This window comes from Saimiri boliviensis, chromosome 2 (assembly GCF_048565385.1).
Source record: "Saimiri boliviensis isolate mSaiBol1 chromosome 2, mSaiBol1.pri, whole genome shotgun sequence".
In the NCBI taxonomy this organism is placed as follows: domain Eukaryota; kingdom Metazoa; phylum Chordata; class Mammalia; order Primates; family Cebidae; genus Saimiri; species Saimiri boliviensis.
In genome coordinates this window covers 217219598-217233584 of record NC_133450.1, presented here as the reverse complement: position 1 = coordinate 217233584, position 13987 = coordinate 217219598, and the positions used below count along the sequence as shown (strand labels likewise).

The 13987-nt window shown below is 41.4% G+C and overlaps 1 protein-coding gene across 5 annotated transcripts in view; it reads left to right on the top strand.

Annotated features, from left to right (window-relative positions):
• Positions 1–13987, top strand: part of NR6A1 (nuclear receptor subfamily 6 group A member 1) — a 239017-nt gene that overhangs the window by 206376 nt on the left and 18654 nt on the right. For 3 of the 5 annotated variants that reach the window (XM_074395327.1, XM_074395324.1, XM_074395326.1), the window contains 3 exons: positions 7649–7704; positions 11626–11780; positions 12928–13155. In XM_074395327.1, the coding sequence (XP_074251428.1) occupies positions 7649–7704; positions 11626–11780; positions 12928–13155 (439 nt within the window). The remainder of the gene's footprint in view (positions 1–7648; positions 7705–11625; positions 11781–12927; positions 13156–13987) is intronic. The other 2 variants (XM_010351375.3, XM_074395325.1) reach the window with 1 other exon arrangement.

Here is a 13987-nt window from a genome sequence, read left to right as displayed (position 1 = left end):
CTGCCCTTACCCTCTTTGGTTTTGGGCTCCACTTTTCTTGTCTCCCTTTGTTGCCCTCACTGTGAATATCTGGGGAAAGCTTAGTTATTACAGATTGCCTTCTTGACTACTGTCTCTGAGTAATCATCCTGCTTATTCAGCTGGAGTGTGAGATTCTGAGGCTTCCAGTAAAACTCACCTCTTTTAGGGAAGATTAAACTTAACCTCATAACCCCTCTGACCGTAGTCAAAAGACACATGGAGTAGGAGGGATAGGGAGCTGTCTCCTTAGGATTATTTGCACGCAGAACAGGCTGACCCAGTTGCCTGGTGAAGTCGGCGTCAGGGAGAGAAACCCTGCCACCTCCTGGTTGATGCTGCAAAAGCAGGATTAAAATTGCAGTTACGACGGGAGTATTTTGGGGGTAAGGAATATTCTGTATGGACCTATGGTGGTTGACACATAATTCCGTGCATTTGTCAAAACCCATAGAACTTTACACCACAAAAAAAGTACATGTTACTACATGTGAAAATTTGTTTAATCAGCCAGGATGTTGTGGGGGTTACAGGGCAGAGGGAAAGAATGCACACTGTGACGAATGAATCTAGCCGGTGTTACAAATGAGTCACATAACCACACTTAAGGGGTTTCAGAAAAAAGGAGCTCACCTTTGAAAATGTTTTAGCTTTACTGTATACTGTAAAGCTAAAAACAAAAAGAATTATATACAAACAAAGCACTCTAGTTTGTAAAATTTGTTTCTCTCAAGGTTATGTGTTAGGAATTCTGTCACTACTTCGCTACTTCGTTTGTATAATAGAGAGTGGAACCAGCAAGTAAATACATTGTGGACAATAAGAATCAGATTTCTCACATCGGAGAAAGAAAGAAGTTATAAATCAGCCAAGGGGAAGGCTAGAGTGAGTCCCCTGGTGCTAGATTGGAATCAGCGTATCAATATGTATTCATGTTTAGATAGATAGATTTTTAAATGTATAGATATGTGTGTGGGTAGGTGAGTTAGTACACATATGTATATTTCCAAGCTCTAGCCACTGAGAGGGGCTGGAAGCAGAGACCCAGGAGCAATGAGCACACCCAGCACCCAGATCTTGGCTTCCAAATATCAATGAAAGGAGTGAGACTCATTGGAGAGCTAATCAATTCCACGGCTGGGGTAGGGGAAATATAAAATGATCCTGTAGCATATTGTGGTGCCAGCAAGTTAGGAAGTACTTTCTAAAAAAATTAAAGGAAGCATATCGAAGGGCACAGAAGCCAACCTGAAAGAGCTTCTGATGGCCAACCCTGGAACAACTTGAGCAACAATAACTGTAGGATTCGTTTATAACCCAAAGACTGAAGTAAATATCCATGAGTTTATACTGAAAGAAATAAGTGAAAAAATAAAGAGAAGTGATCATTCTTCCTCTTAAGTGAATTCTGATTAACAAATGTAGAAGGAGGCCAGGTGTAGTGGCTCACACTTCTAATACCAGCACTTTGGGAGGCCAAGGCAAGAGGATCACTTGAGCCCTGGGGTTCAACCAGCCTGGGCAACACAAGGTGACTCCATCTATATAAATATGAATATAAATGTAGAAGGGATGAGGGAAATAGAAAATCACCACTAGCGCTGGGCACAGTGGTTCATGCCTGTAATGCCAACACTTTGGGAGGCCAAAGCAGGTGGATTGCTTAGGCCCGGGAGTTCATAACCAGCCTGGACGACATGCTGACACCCCATCTCTACAAAAGAAAATACAAAAATTAGCTGGGTGTGGTGGCACATGTCTGTAGTCCCAGCTACTCTGGAGGCTAAGGTGGGAGGATCACTTGAACCTGGGAGGCGGAGGTTGCAGTGAGCCAAGATCATGCCGTTGCACTCCCGCCTGGGTGACAGACCCAAAAAAGAAAAAAAAAATCACCATTAGAACATCACAGTAATAACTTCTGCAAGCAAGATCCACTAATGGATGCTAAATAAGTGGCCTCAGTGTAAACAGAAACAGAATATTTGCATAGTCTGCAAATACATAGTAATTATAAAGGGAAAAATGGTTTATTTAGAGAATTCTGACAGGCATGACTTTAGCCAAGTAATCAAGATGAACAGTACCAATAAAACACACCAACATTGCATATACCCCCAATATGAAACGCTGAGAAGGGCACACATATATACACGCACAGAGGCTAAGTTCACTCTCAGTCTAATCCTGAGAAAACAGACAAGCCCACGTGGAGAGACAGTCTTGAAAATAACTGACATTCGACAAAATACCCATTTGAAAAGTGTTAAAGTCACAAAAAACAAGGAAAGAATGAACTGACACAGATTGGAGAAGCCTATGAAGGCATGACAGCTAAATGCAGTGTGGGATCCTGGACTGTGTTCTGGAACAATAGATAGAAGTGAAGCAACTGGAGAAATCAAAATAAAGTACTTACTTTGGTTAGTAGTTTTGTACCAAAGTTAATTTCCTAGTTTTGATGACTAGCCATGGTTATATGAAATGTTAAAAGGAGGAGAGTATATGGGAACTCCCCATACTATTTTTGCAACTCTTCTGTAAGTCTAAACTTACCTCAAAATTAAAAACAAACAAACAAACAAACAAACAAACTATTAAAAAAGTGCAGCTGCCATTTGTGGCTGGGGCTTTTTCACCTATGCGCTAGACAGCTCTCTGTTGTCCCCCATCTTTGGATATAGAACTGAGTATCTTTTCAGGCATTGTGAGACAGTGATCCTATGGCATCGCCATGTCACTTTACCAGGGTAGAAGGTGCCCCGGGACACAACACAGAGGTCTGCATGAAGCACTGAGAAGCCTCCAGGAGGGAGAACAGTTGAGTAGAATCTTAATTCAAAGTTGATGTTCCTTACCAACTTTTTTTTGCATTTTTTACGTTTTCTTTACAAACATTTTTTTGGTAGAGACCCAGTTTCACCGTGTTGCTCAGACAGGTCTTGAACTGAGTATCAAGTTTAGCTGAGCTGAACTGAGCTCAAGCAGTCCTCCCACCAAAGTGCTGGGACTATAGGTGTGAGCACCATGCCCAGCCACAGGGTTTTTGGGTTGTTGTTGTCTTTTAATTAAGACTTTAAAATTTTGTTCTGTTTTATTTTGAAATAATTTCAAGCTTACAAAAAATGTGCAGCAGTAGTAAGAATTCCCATATACCTTTTACCCAAATTCCCCAGTTGTTAACATTTTGCCACCTTTGCTTTATCATCCTATTTGTTTTACTATTTACCCTCCCCTTCTCTCCCCCTTGCTCTTCCTTCTGTCTCTCTGTCTCTCCTGCCTTCCCCACTTTCCACAGGTAAGTAAGGGTGCGTGCACCTGCGTGTGCACAACTTCTTAGCCATCTGAGAGTAAGGCATAGGCAGTGTTCCCCTTACTTCTCCCAATCACCGTACTGCTATCAAAATCAGGAAATTTAACATGACACAGTACTATCTTATTAGCAGATCTTATGCCGTTTTTGCCAGTCATCCCAGTGTCTTTTATAGCAATTTTATTTTATCTAGAAGCCAATTCAGGGAATCACATTACGTTTTTATGTCTTTTTAGTCTCTTTTAATCTGAATTGTTCCTCAGTCTGTCTTTGTCTTTATTAACATTACCGATTTTGAAGCAAATAGGTCATGTATTTTGTAGAATAGCCTTCAATTTTGGCTTGTCAGTTTCATCGCTGACAAATGCAAAAATGGCTTTTCTATGCATTTTTGGTGAGAATGCCATAGAAATGATATTGTGTCCTTCTTAGTCCATAATATCAAGAGCACATGATGTAAGTGTTTACCCATTATTGGTGGTATTAACTTGAATCACTTGGTTATGGTGATGTCACTTAGGGGAGGTGGTGTTGCCAAACTTTTCTACTTTGTTTCTGAGTATAGGCAACATGCAGAGACAGAACTATGTAAAACAGAATGGCATGTTCAAGGACTAACAAATAGTTGTCTATAGATAGGGTATAGCATTTGTGACAAGAGATGAGGATGAGGGGTCCAGAACCAGATGATAGATGGTCTTGAATGCCGTGCTAAGGAGCTTAGATTTGGCCCATACACCAAAGGTGCTATCAGCAGGTTTTGATTGGCAAGATGTAAATCTTTTAAGACCTTGATGTAATTGCCTTATTATTTATGGTTTCTGGGTTTTGTTGACTGCCTAGTGCCAAGCAAATGAATAATGATAGGCCTGAGTTCCAAAGCAGAAAAAGTATTTGTGATGCCTTCTAAGAAGATAGAAGAGCCATGGCTAGTGCTATTCTCTTTCTTAGATAAGAGTTACAGCAGAACCATTCCTGTAACATTGCACACAGGAACCATTTATTTCTGTTTTTTTGAGACAGAGTCTTACTCTGTCACCCAGACTGGAGTGCAATGGTGCAATCTCGGCTCACTGCAACCTCCACCTTTCAGGTTCAAGCAATTCTCCTGCCTCAGCCTCCTGAGTAGCTGGGACTACAGGTGCCCACCACCACGCCTGGCTACAGGGTTTCACCATATTGGCCAGACGGGTCTCGAACTCCTGACCTTGTGATTCTCCCGCCTAAGCCTCCCAAAGTGCTGGAGTTACAGACATGAGCCACCACACCTGGCCCCATTTGTTCTCTTTAACCAAATCACTGCCAGATAGACTTTAGCGTTGCTGAAAAACCTGTTAGCTCAGTGTGGCATCAAGGAACAAGCACAGCTTTAGAATCAGAAGATCTAAATTGAAACCCCAGCTCTGTCAGTTCTTCCCTGAGTAACCTTGAGCAAGTCTTTTTACGTCTCTGAGCTCCGTTTCCTCATCTCAAAAATGTATGGGAGAATATTACACCTTCCAAGGTTGTTGTGAGGATCAGATGAGGTAACATACATATGTGTAAGAACATTATAAGCTTGAAAATATGGTCCAAGTTTTTGTTTTTAACAGAGGCACTGTCGTGCATTATATTCTCCACACTTCAGGTAATTTCATGGTATCTTGATCAATTTTATCATCTCTAAATGGGCACTACTGTTTATATTAGTCTTTAAATAGCTTTTAAAAATCAAAGTTAATTTTTAAAGGCTATTTTTTACCACCTCAGTGAGTGGAAAGTTAGTATTTTTAGTGTACATCAGAATAAATGTATAATTAAGGGTTTATAAACCCCTAAAAGTATCTTATGTTTCTCTACTAGGATGCATGCATAGCAGTAGTGGAAAGAAGTCTGGTCTTAAAGTCTGATAGCTTGGGTTCCAACCCTGATTCTGCTCTTTAGTTTCCGTCTCTTCCTGCAAAATACTTTATTTCTGTGAGCCTTAGATTCATCTGTTCAATGGGAGAGATACTAATAATTTCCTCGTGAGTTATTTTACCTCAGAGAACAGTATGTATGTAACACATAGTAGAATACTATCATGTATGCGTTTTCTTATTCTGGGTGGCGGTCAAAGAAGAAGATGAGCTTTTGAATTTTAGAACAAGAGATTGGCAAGATGTAAATCTTTAAGACTTGTGACCCTTTAAATGAAAAGTAAAGTATGTTGAGTTCTTTTCACACCTCCAGGACAGTGAAAGTGAACTATTAATATATTGGGTGTTGTATTCTAGTGACAGATGTTATTATTGGAAATAGAAATACCCAAACACTGTCATTGATCACGGAACAGCAGAGAAGTGATTGTAAGGATTTTTAGATCTTGAAATTAGATTGAAAGAGAGCTCCCAGCAAGCAAGCAGCATACATTTAGCTCTAACATAGGCTATTTATGTTTCTTACTCTACATTCACAACAACTTTTTATAAAGCAGACCAACCATGTTGCCTCCACTTGGTGGAAGAAAATATGAAGACTCTAGCAAAGTTAAGAAGAGAATCATGGATTTTTAACTCAGAGGCTAGGGAGAGGGAAAGATTAGTTGCTAAGTGCTTACTTTACATGCCAGGCCCTAGGGGTTGGTATTTTAACCACACCATTTTATATAATGGAACATAAAACAAGTACCAGTACTCCTCGTTTCATTTCAGTAAACTGAAGTCCAGAGAGGTGAAGAAACTTGTTCATAATTATACAGACCAGGCAGAAACAGGATTTGGACCCTAACTTACCTAATTCTAAATTTCCTGTCAGCCTTTTAGTTACCTCTAGAAACAGGGTTATGCTTGGAGCCCCCACCTTTTAAGGCAATCAATCCTGCCTCAGGAACTTTTGAGATTACTTATGTTAATTTTTTTTTTTTTTTTTTTTTTTTTTTTGAGACGGAGTTTCGCTCTTGTTACCCAGGCTGGAGTGCAATGGCGCGATCTCGGCTCACCGCAACCTCCGCCTCCTGGGTTCAGGCAATTCTCCTGCCTCAGCCTCCTGAGTAGCTGGAATTACATGCACGTGCCACCATGCCCAGCTAATTTTTTGTATTTTTAGTAGAGACGGGGTTTCACCATGTTGACCAGGATGGTCTCGATCTCTCGACATTGTGATCCACCCGCCTCGGCCTCCCAAAGTGCTGGGATTACAGGCTTGAGCCACCGTGCCCGGCCCAATTTTTTTTTTTTTAAGTGGCAGGTATATCCTAGCAAGGCCTGCTGCTACATAATGTTGTTAGTTTATCTTTTGTCATTGTTAACCTTAACCCCTTCTAAGCTACCCTCCACAGTGGCTGTCACAAAGATTTTTGAAAAATCTCGATATGACCGCAGTGCCCCTCTACATTCCTTCTCATCCTCAAGCTCCTTAGCTAACGTTATACCCTTAGTCTGGCATTCAAGGCTGTTTATGACCTAGGCCCAATTGGCCTTTCCACCTTTATCTCATGCTGCTCTTCCCCAACATATGCTTTAGTCAGATTAAACCATTTGGAAGTTTCTAGAAAAATGAGTTTATTCTTACCTTCAACTTGATACTTTTCTGTACACTGTTGGCTCAACCTGGAGCACTCTTTTTCTGCCTTCCTAAATCCTACTTAATCTTTAAGACTCACTTCAGAAGTTTTCTTTCCCAGAAAGCTTTGCCTAATACTGCAGTCCTACTATATCTGCAAACCAGGGGTTCTTCTCTATGCCCCCATATTAAGTGTTCCATAAACAGTGATGATAACATTAGTAGTAGTTTTATTCTTAATGAGGATGATACTACTTAAAGGATGATTTTTATAGTTAGAAAATGCTAGGTAAGCTCCTTCAACTACAGAGGTGCTCTACTGACTGCCTTTGCAGGGAGAAATCATTGAGTTTAGAATTCTGATTAATGAAAAAAACAAAAAACCTGTTCTGATTCTACAAATCAAACCTAAACTTAGGTTGGGAATAAAAACTTTTATTTAAAAATGGAAATGTTCTATCCCTCCCCTAGAATTTGTTAAGACCTTAAGATGCATCATCCTGGCAGGATGTTTGTAACTGAAGGACTAGTAAACAGTGCTATCACCTTTTTTAAACATACTGAATGTACATAGTGTGTGTAGTATGTATGCAGTGCCTTGAGAACCCCAAAATACTGCTGCCTATGAAGGAGCCTGGAATAATAGAATTGTGTGCTTTGGGTCCAGAAGGACCTGTGTTTTAATCTTGGCTTTGCCAATTACTGCCTTTTGCTTTTGTCCAAGTAAGTTCTCTTTTTGTGCTAAGACTTCTGTGAGTGTGCTTCTGACTACCTTTCTTGACTTCTATTTCCTTCCAGCTATCAGAGAAGATGGCATGCCTGGAGGCCGGAATAAGAGCATTGGGCCAGTCCAGGTGAGTTCTAGGCCTCAGTCTCTGTGGTCCATCCTGGAAGCCCAGGGCTCTACTGTTCCTGAAACTGCTCACCTTGATTCTTTCACCTGCTGCTCACAAGAACCATCTTTGCTTTCATTTCTGTAAAACTGCTTTTATAGCCTGGATGTAAAAGTGCTTTGAAAATCTTAAATATTGCTCATGCATGGCTAGAAAAAAAAAAAGAATATCTTAAATGTATAAGTTAATGATTAAAGCTCTTCTTGTGATCCCTCAGCCTTTTCTAAAGATTTACAGACAGTGAACCCAGTTATGATTCTGAACCATCCAGAGGATTTTTTGATCAATCCTTAAGGTTATAGATAACTTAGCCTGGCAGAAATGAGCGAGACTGATTTGCTGTTCATGTCATCTAAAAAATATATCAGCAGAGTATTAATGTCTTACTGTAGACTAGGAATGATAATACCCCATTCAGTCCCACAGACGCTTACTGAGCTCCTACTCTTCCAAGCCCTATACTATGAACTTAGTCTAATGGGAGAGACAGATAGATCAACAGACATCATAGTAAGGTGAGAGGCAACAGAGGATGCCCAGGGACTACAGAGAGAGGGGCACCTATTCTGCTTGGGCTAGTGCCATGGTTGGGGACCAGAGACACTCAAGAAAATAGACTGTGCAAAGACCCAGTGATGAATCTTTATGACAAGGAGTTTGTTCAGTTAGGCTGGAATGTTGGGCACATGTAGTGGAGTGGCAGAAGATAAGGAAGATTCCTTGAATTTGGAATCAGTTCATTAGGGAGTGGCCTTCACCTCTCTTTGACATAGTTCCTTAGGAAAAGTCTTTGTGGGGCCAGCCTATACCACTTGTTCTTACTCATTGTTCTTACTTGCCAGCGGAAGAACTTCATGAGGGTAGAAAATTGGATCTATTTCCGCCCAACAGGTGAATGCCTTGGCACACTAGTAGGCAGAGTGCATGGCTTTGGAATTATTAATGGCCAGGAGCACTGGCACCCACCTGTATTCCCAGCACTTTGGGTGGCTGAGGCAGGAAGATCACTTGAGGTCAGGAGTTCAGAACCAGTCTGGGCAACATAGCATGATAAACCCTGTCTCTACCAAAAAAAAAAAATAAATTAAAAAAATTATTACTGTTACTGATATGAGCCAAGAGGCAACCACTAAAAGGTTTTATTTAGATTTGTCATTCTAGCAGTGGAAATGGTTTGTGAGGAGTGAGGTGAGGGTGAGTGAAATGGAGGGAGAGAGAAAGCAGTTAGAAGGGATTTGCAGAAGTACGGGCAAGAGATACAGATAATAGTTTGAAGCAGAGCAATGGCTGTGCAGATTGAGGGGAAATAATAGACCTAAGAGTTATTTGCTGCGTAAATCGATAGGATTTAGCCGGTTAAATGTGAGGGAATGAAAGAAAGGTGTTTGGAATTGTCTTGAGACATACACCGATGATGTTTGGGGGATTTCCTATCACATGCGCACAGCATTTATTCAGTCAGGCTGTGTTGACTCCCAACTCTGCTGGATTTATTCTTTTTTTCTAAACCATTTTTATTCTTGTTACTCAGGTCATATATATGTCTTATAAATTTATATTAGGTTTTTTGGTCTGGACTAATAGCTGCTCTTTTTTATTATGGTAAAAGTAAAAACCATATAACATGAAATCTACCTTTTAAACAAAATTTTAATTATACAGTACAGTGTTGTTAACTATATCCACACTCATGTGCAGCAAATCTTTCAAACTTTTTCATCTTACATGACTGAAATACTATACCCATTAGATAGCAATTCTTCATTTTCCTCTCCCTTTGCCCATGGCAGCCATCATTCCACTTTCTGCTTGTAAGAGTTTTACTACTTTAGATGTCTCATAAAGTAGAAGCATGCAGTATTTGTGCTTCTGTGGCTAGTTTATTTCACTTTATTTTTTAAAGGTGTTTTATGTTTATACCATATTTTCTTATGCATTTCTGTCATCAGACACGTTGTTTTCACTTCTTGACTATTTTGAATAATGCTGCAGTGAATGTGGAAGTGCAAGTGTCTCTTCACAATCCTGATTTCAGTTCTTTTGGATAAATACCCATAGATGGTATTGCTGGATCATATGGTGGTTCTATTTTTAACTTTTTGAGGAACCTCCATGCTGTTTTCCATAGTGATTACACCATTTTACATTCCCACTAACAGTGCACGAGGGTTTCCATTTCTTTACATCCTTGCCAGCACTTGTTATTTTCCAGACTGGTTTTTTGGTTTGTTTCTGTTTTTTGTTGTTGTTGTTTTCTTTTTTTTTTTTTTTTTTTTTTTTTTTTTTTGAGACGGAGTTTCGCTCTTGTTACCCAGGCTGGAGTGCAATGGCGCGATCTCGGCTCACTGCAACCTCCGCCTCCTGGGTTCAGGCAATTCTCCTGCCTCAGCCTCCTAAGTAGCTGGGATTACAGGCACGCGCCACCATGCCCAGCTAATTTTTTGTATTTTTAGTAGAGACGGGGTTTCACCATGTTGACCAGGTTGGTCTCGATCTCTCGACCTCGTGATCCACCCGCCTCGGCCTCCCAAAGTGCTGGGATTACAGGCTTGAGCCACCGCGCCCGGCTTGTTGTTGTTTTCTTTTACATATAGTAGACATCCTAACGGAAGTGAGGTAATATCTTCAAGTTTTGGTTTACATTTTCCTGATGATAATTGATATTGAGCATCTTTTCATATACCTGTTGGCTATTTGTATGTGACCATTCTTCGGAGACATGTCTACTCAAGTTTCTTGTCCATTTTTCAATGGATTTTGTTTTGTTTTGTTTTTGTTATTGAGTTACGGGAGTTCCTTGTATATTGTGGATGTTGACCCTTTATCAGATGTATATGGTAATGTGTTCTCCCATTTCATAGAGTATCTTTTTACCCTGTTGACTGTTTCTTTGGTTGCACAGAAGCTCTTTAGTTTGATGTAGTCACACTTGGCTGTTTTTGTTATGTTATCTGTACTTTTGGTGGTATATCCAAGAAATCATTGCCAAGACCAGTGTTATGAAGATTTTCCCCTGTGTTTTCTCCAAGTTTTTTAGTTTTATGTCTTACATTTAAATATTTAGTCAATTCTGAGGTTGACTTTTGTGAATGGTATAAGGGTTCAACATCTTTGAGGGGGTGTGGATATAGTTTTCGCAGCACGATTAGTTGAAGAAAGTATCCTATATGTGGTGGTAGAAAGCCTCACAAAGGAGATGACATTTGGGGGTTTTTTTTGGTCTGGTTTGGTTTTGTCTTCTTTTGAGACAGGGTCTTGCGCTGTCACTGAATCTGGAGTGGGTTGGTGCGATCGTGGCTCACTACAGCCTCAGTCTTCTGGGCTTAGGCCAGAATCTCTTGCCTCAGTCTCCTGAGTAGCTTGGGACTATATCGGCATGCACCATCATGCCCAGCTAAGTTTTGTATTTTTTGTAGAGACAGGGTTTCACCATGTTGCCTAGGCTTCTCTTGAACTCCTGGGCTCAAGCAATCTGCCCTCCTCAGACTCCCAAAGTGTTGGGATTACAGACATGAGCCATCATACCTGGCAGGAGGTGACATTCGAATTGGATCTTGAAGGGCCAGTAGGAGATTGTCATTGAGGAGTGGTATTTCAGGGTTAGGAAAGAATAACCTCAAGGACAAAAAGGAGTTGAAAGAACCTAGAGGCTTCATGGCTTGAGAGTAGTGTGAATGAGCAGGAGGAGGGCCACAAAGGGCCATGGTGCCAGTAAGGAAGCTGTGCCATCCTAAGATTAGTGAAAGGCCCGGAGTATGGGGGTGGAGGAGAGGGAATCTAGGTTTCTGGGAAATCCTATGAGATTTAAATAAGCTCTCAGTCCTGAAGAAAGAACAGCGTCTTGAGCACCCAGTCTAACGTATCTCAATTCCTTGTCAAAAGATTTCAGAAGAAGAGATCGAAAGGATCATGTCCGGACAGGAGTTTGAGGAAGAGGCCAATCACTGGAGCAACCATGGTGACAGTGACCACAGCTCCCCCGGGAACAGGGCTTCAGAGAGCAACCAGCCCTCACCAGGCTCCACACTGTCCTCCAGGTGAGCTTCAAGGCAAACCCACGATAATCATTTAGGGATCCCCCACCAAGGGAAGACCCACAAGAAACCTCTGGCTGAGTATCCCTGCCAGGCTGTCTCAGCCATTGTACTGTTGCTCCCTCAGACTCTTGAAGTAGGGGTCAGGATGATTGAAAACAGTGTTTCCCAGCCCCTTTTATGCTAAAGACCTTGAAAATGTCAGTGGTCTCTTCTGCAGACTGATAAAGTACTGTATCTTCTATCCATGCCCATGCATTCTTCACCTAACAGAATAACATTTTAAATGTGTCTATTTTCCCTCATTTATCATTGAAATAAACTTCCTTGACAGTTTTGAACTAAAACTATAATTTCTCTGCCTCACAAGAGTCAATGTTTTTCACTTTATAAATTTTAAGAAACATCGAAGGCTTTTTAAGCCGGTCAAATTTGCTGCTATCAGAAAATACAAACTTAGAAACTCTTGGTTCAAGCATATCTTTAGTTAGTTGTCAAGTGTGAAGTAGAGCCTTCAGCTATTAGGGAAGGTTTCCTTTCTCCAGAAATCTTTCTTGTAGGATATGGGTTGACAAACTTTTTCTGCAAAGGCCAGATAGTAAATATTTCAGCTTTCCAGGCCTGATGGTTTGGATCTCCACTTCTCCATTCTGCCTTTTTAGTATGAGAACAGCTGCGGCCATGGACACTGTGTGAAGCAGTGAGCATTGCTGTGTTCCAGTAGAACTTCATTTGCCAAAATAGACAGTGGGCTGGATTTAGCCTACAAGCCAAAATTTGCCAACCCCAGTTATAGGAGAAATTCCCAGCAGTAATATAAACGCCCACTTTGCCATCATAGTCTACAAGTATCTGTTAAAAATACTCTCTAGGCATGGCACCTACACAAAGAATTCATTCAACCAGTATTCACCTACTCTGCCATGCACTGAGTGTCCAATGGTGACCCCAATATTTGTGTAGAGTCCTTGTCTCACAGACGGGAATCCAGTAGGAGAAACACGAATGTAACTATTAATTTTGTCCCCTGGCTTGATGAAGACACAGACCTGATGGCCAAAGAATACCTCAAGTCACCTTCTGGCTCATTTCCTGTGAGTAATTACTAGATTTGCCATGGCTCCGTTTGACGCAAGACTTTTCTCTCCAGCAGATCTGTGGAACTAAATGGATTCATGGCATTCAGGGAACAGTACATGGGAATGTCTGTGCCTCCACATTACCAATACATACCACACCTTTTTAGCTATTCTGGCCACTCACCACTTCTGCCCCCACAAGCTCGCAGCCTGGATCCCCAGTCATACAGTCTGATTCACCAGCTGTTATCAGCTGAGGACCTGGAGCCATTGGGCACACCCATGTTGATTGAAGATGGGTAAGTGAGCTCCACCCTTCCTGGCCCCTTGCAGTCTCAAAATGTCCCTCCCTCACACCCACCTGTGTCCCTGGCTGCTATACCTTTGGCTTCAGAATGAGTTGGGGGGATAATGACTCAAGCCTCAGGACAAACCCGTGCTTAACTTTGAAGCCAGTGATCCCTTATTGTTTCCTTAAGTATTTTATTCTCATAGAGGTGAGGTTACTTTTCAGTTCCTATGGAATTAGGATAGAAGGGCCTTTGTTTATGCTTGGGCCTGGGTAAGCCAGGTACTGGGATGGATCTGAGCACTTCCAGGCTAGAGATGAGTAGTAATTCTGGGGATAGGCATCTATCAAATATAGGCTCCTTCACAAAGCCCTGGCTGGTTGTGGCCCGTCTGCAACCCTCACCAACATCCCCATGGCTAGGATGGTGGCACGTCATCACTTTAGGTGCAGGCTTGAGTGGATAGAAGGAATATTCTTTCGGTCTTTAGTCAGCTCTACCTGAGGAGATGATAATTCAGCCTTTGGTCTACCCATTGCTGCATCCATTACTCCTTTGGCCTAGAGCATAAGCAGTTTGAGTGTTACCATGCTTAGACCTCCCAGGAAGGTTTCTTAAGCTAGTCTCCAGTTTCAGAAGAGGAGATTAAACTATTCACCCACAAGGAGGCCACACAAACCCTTTATAAATCTAGATGTAGGAAGCTGGGCCTGGTGGCTCATGCCTGTAATCCCAGCACTTTGGGAGGTATAGGTGGGCAGATCACAAGGTCAGGAGTTTGAGATCACCCTGGCCAACATGGAGAAACCATGTCTGTACTAAAAATACAAAAGTTAGCTGG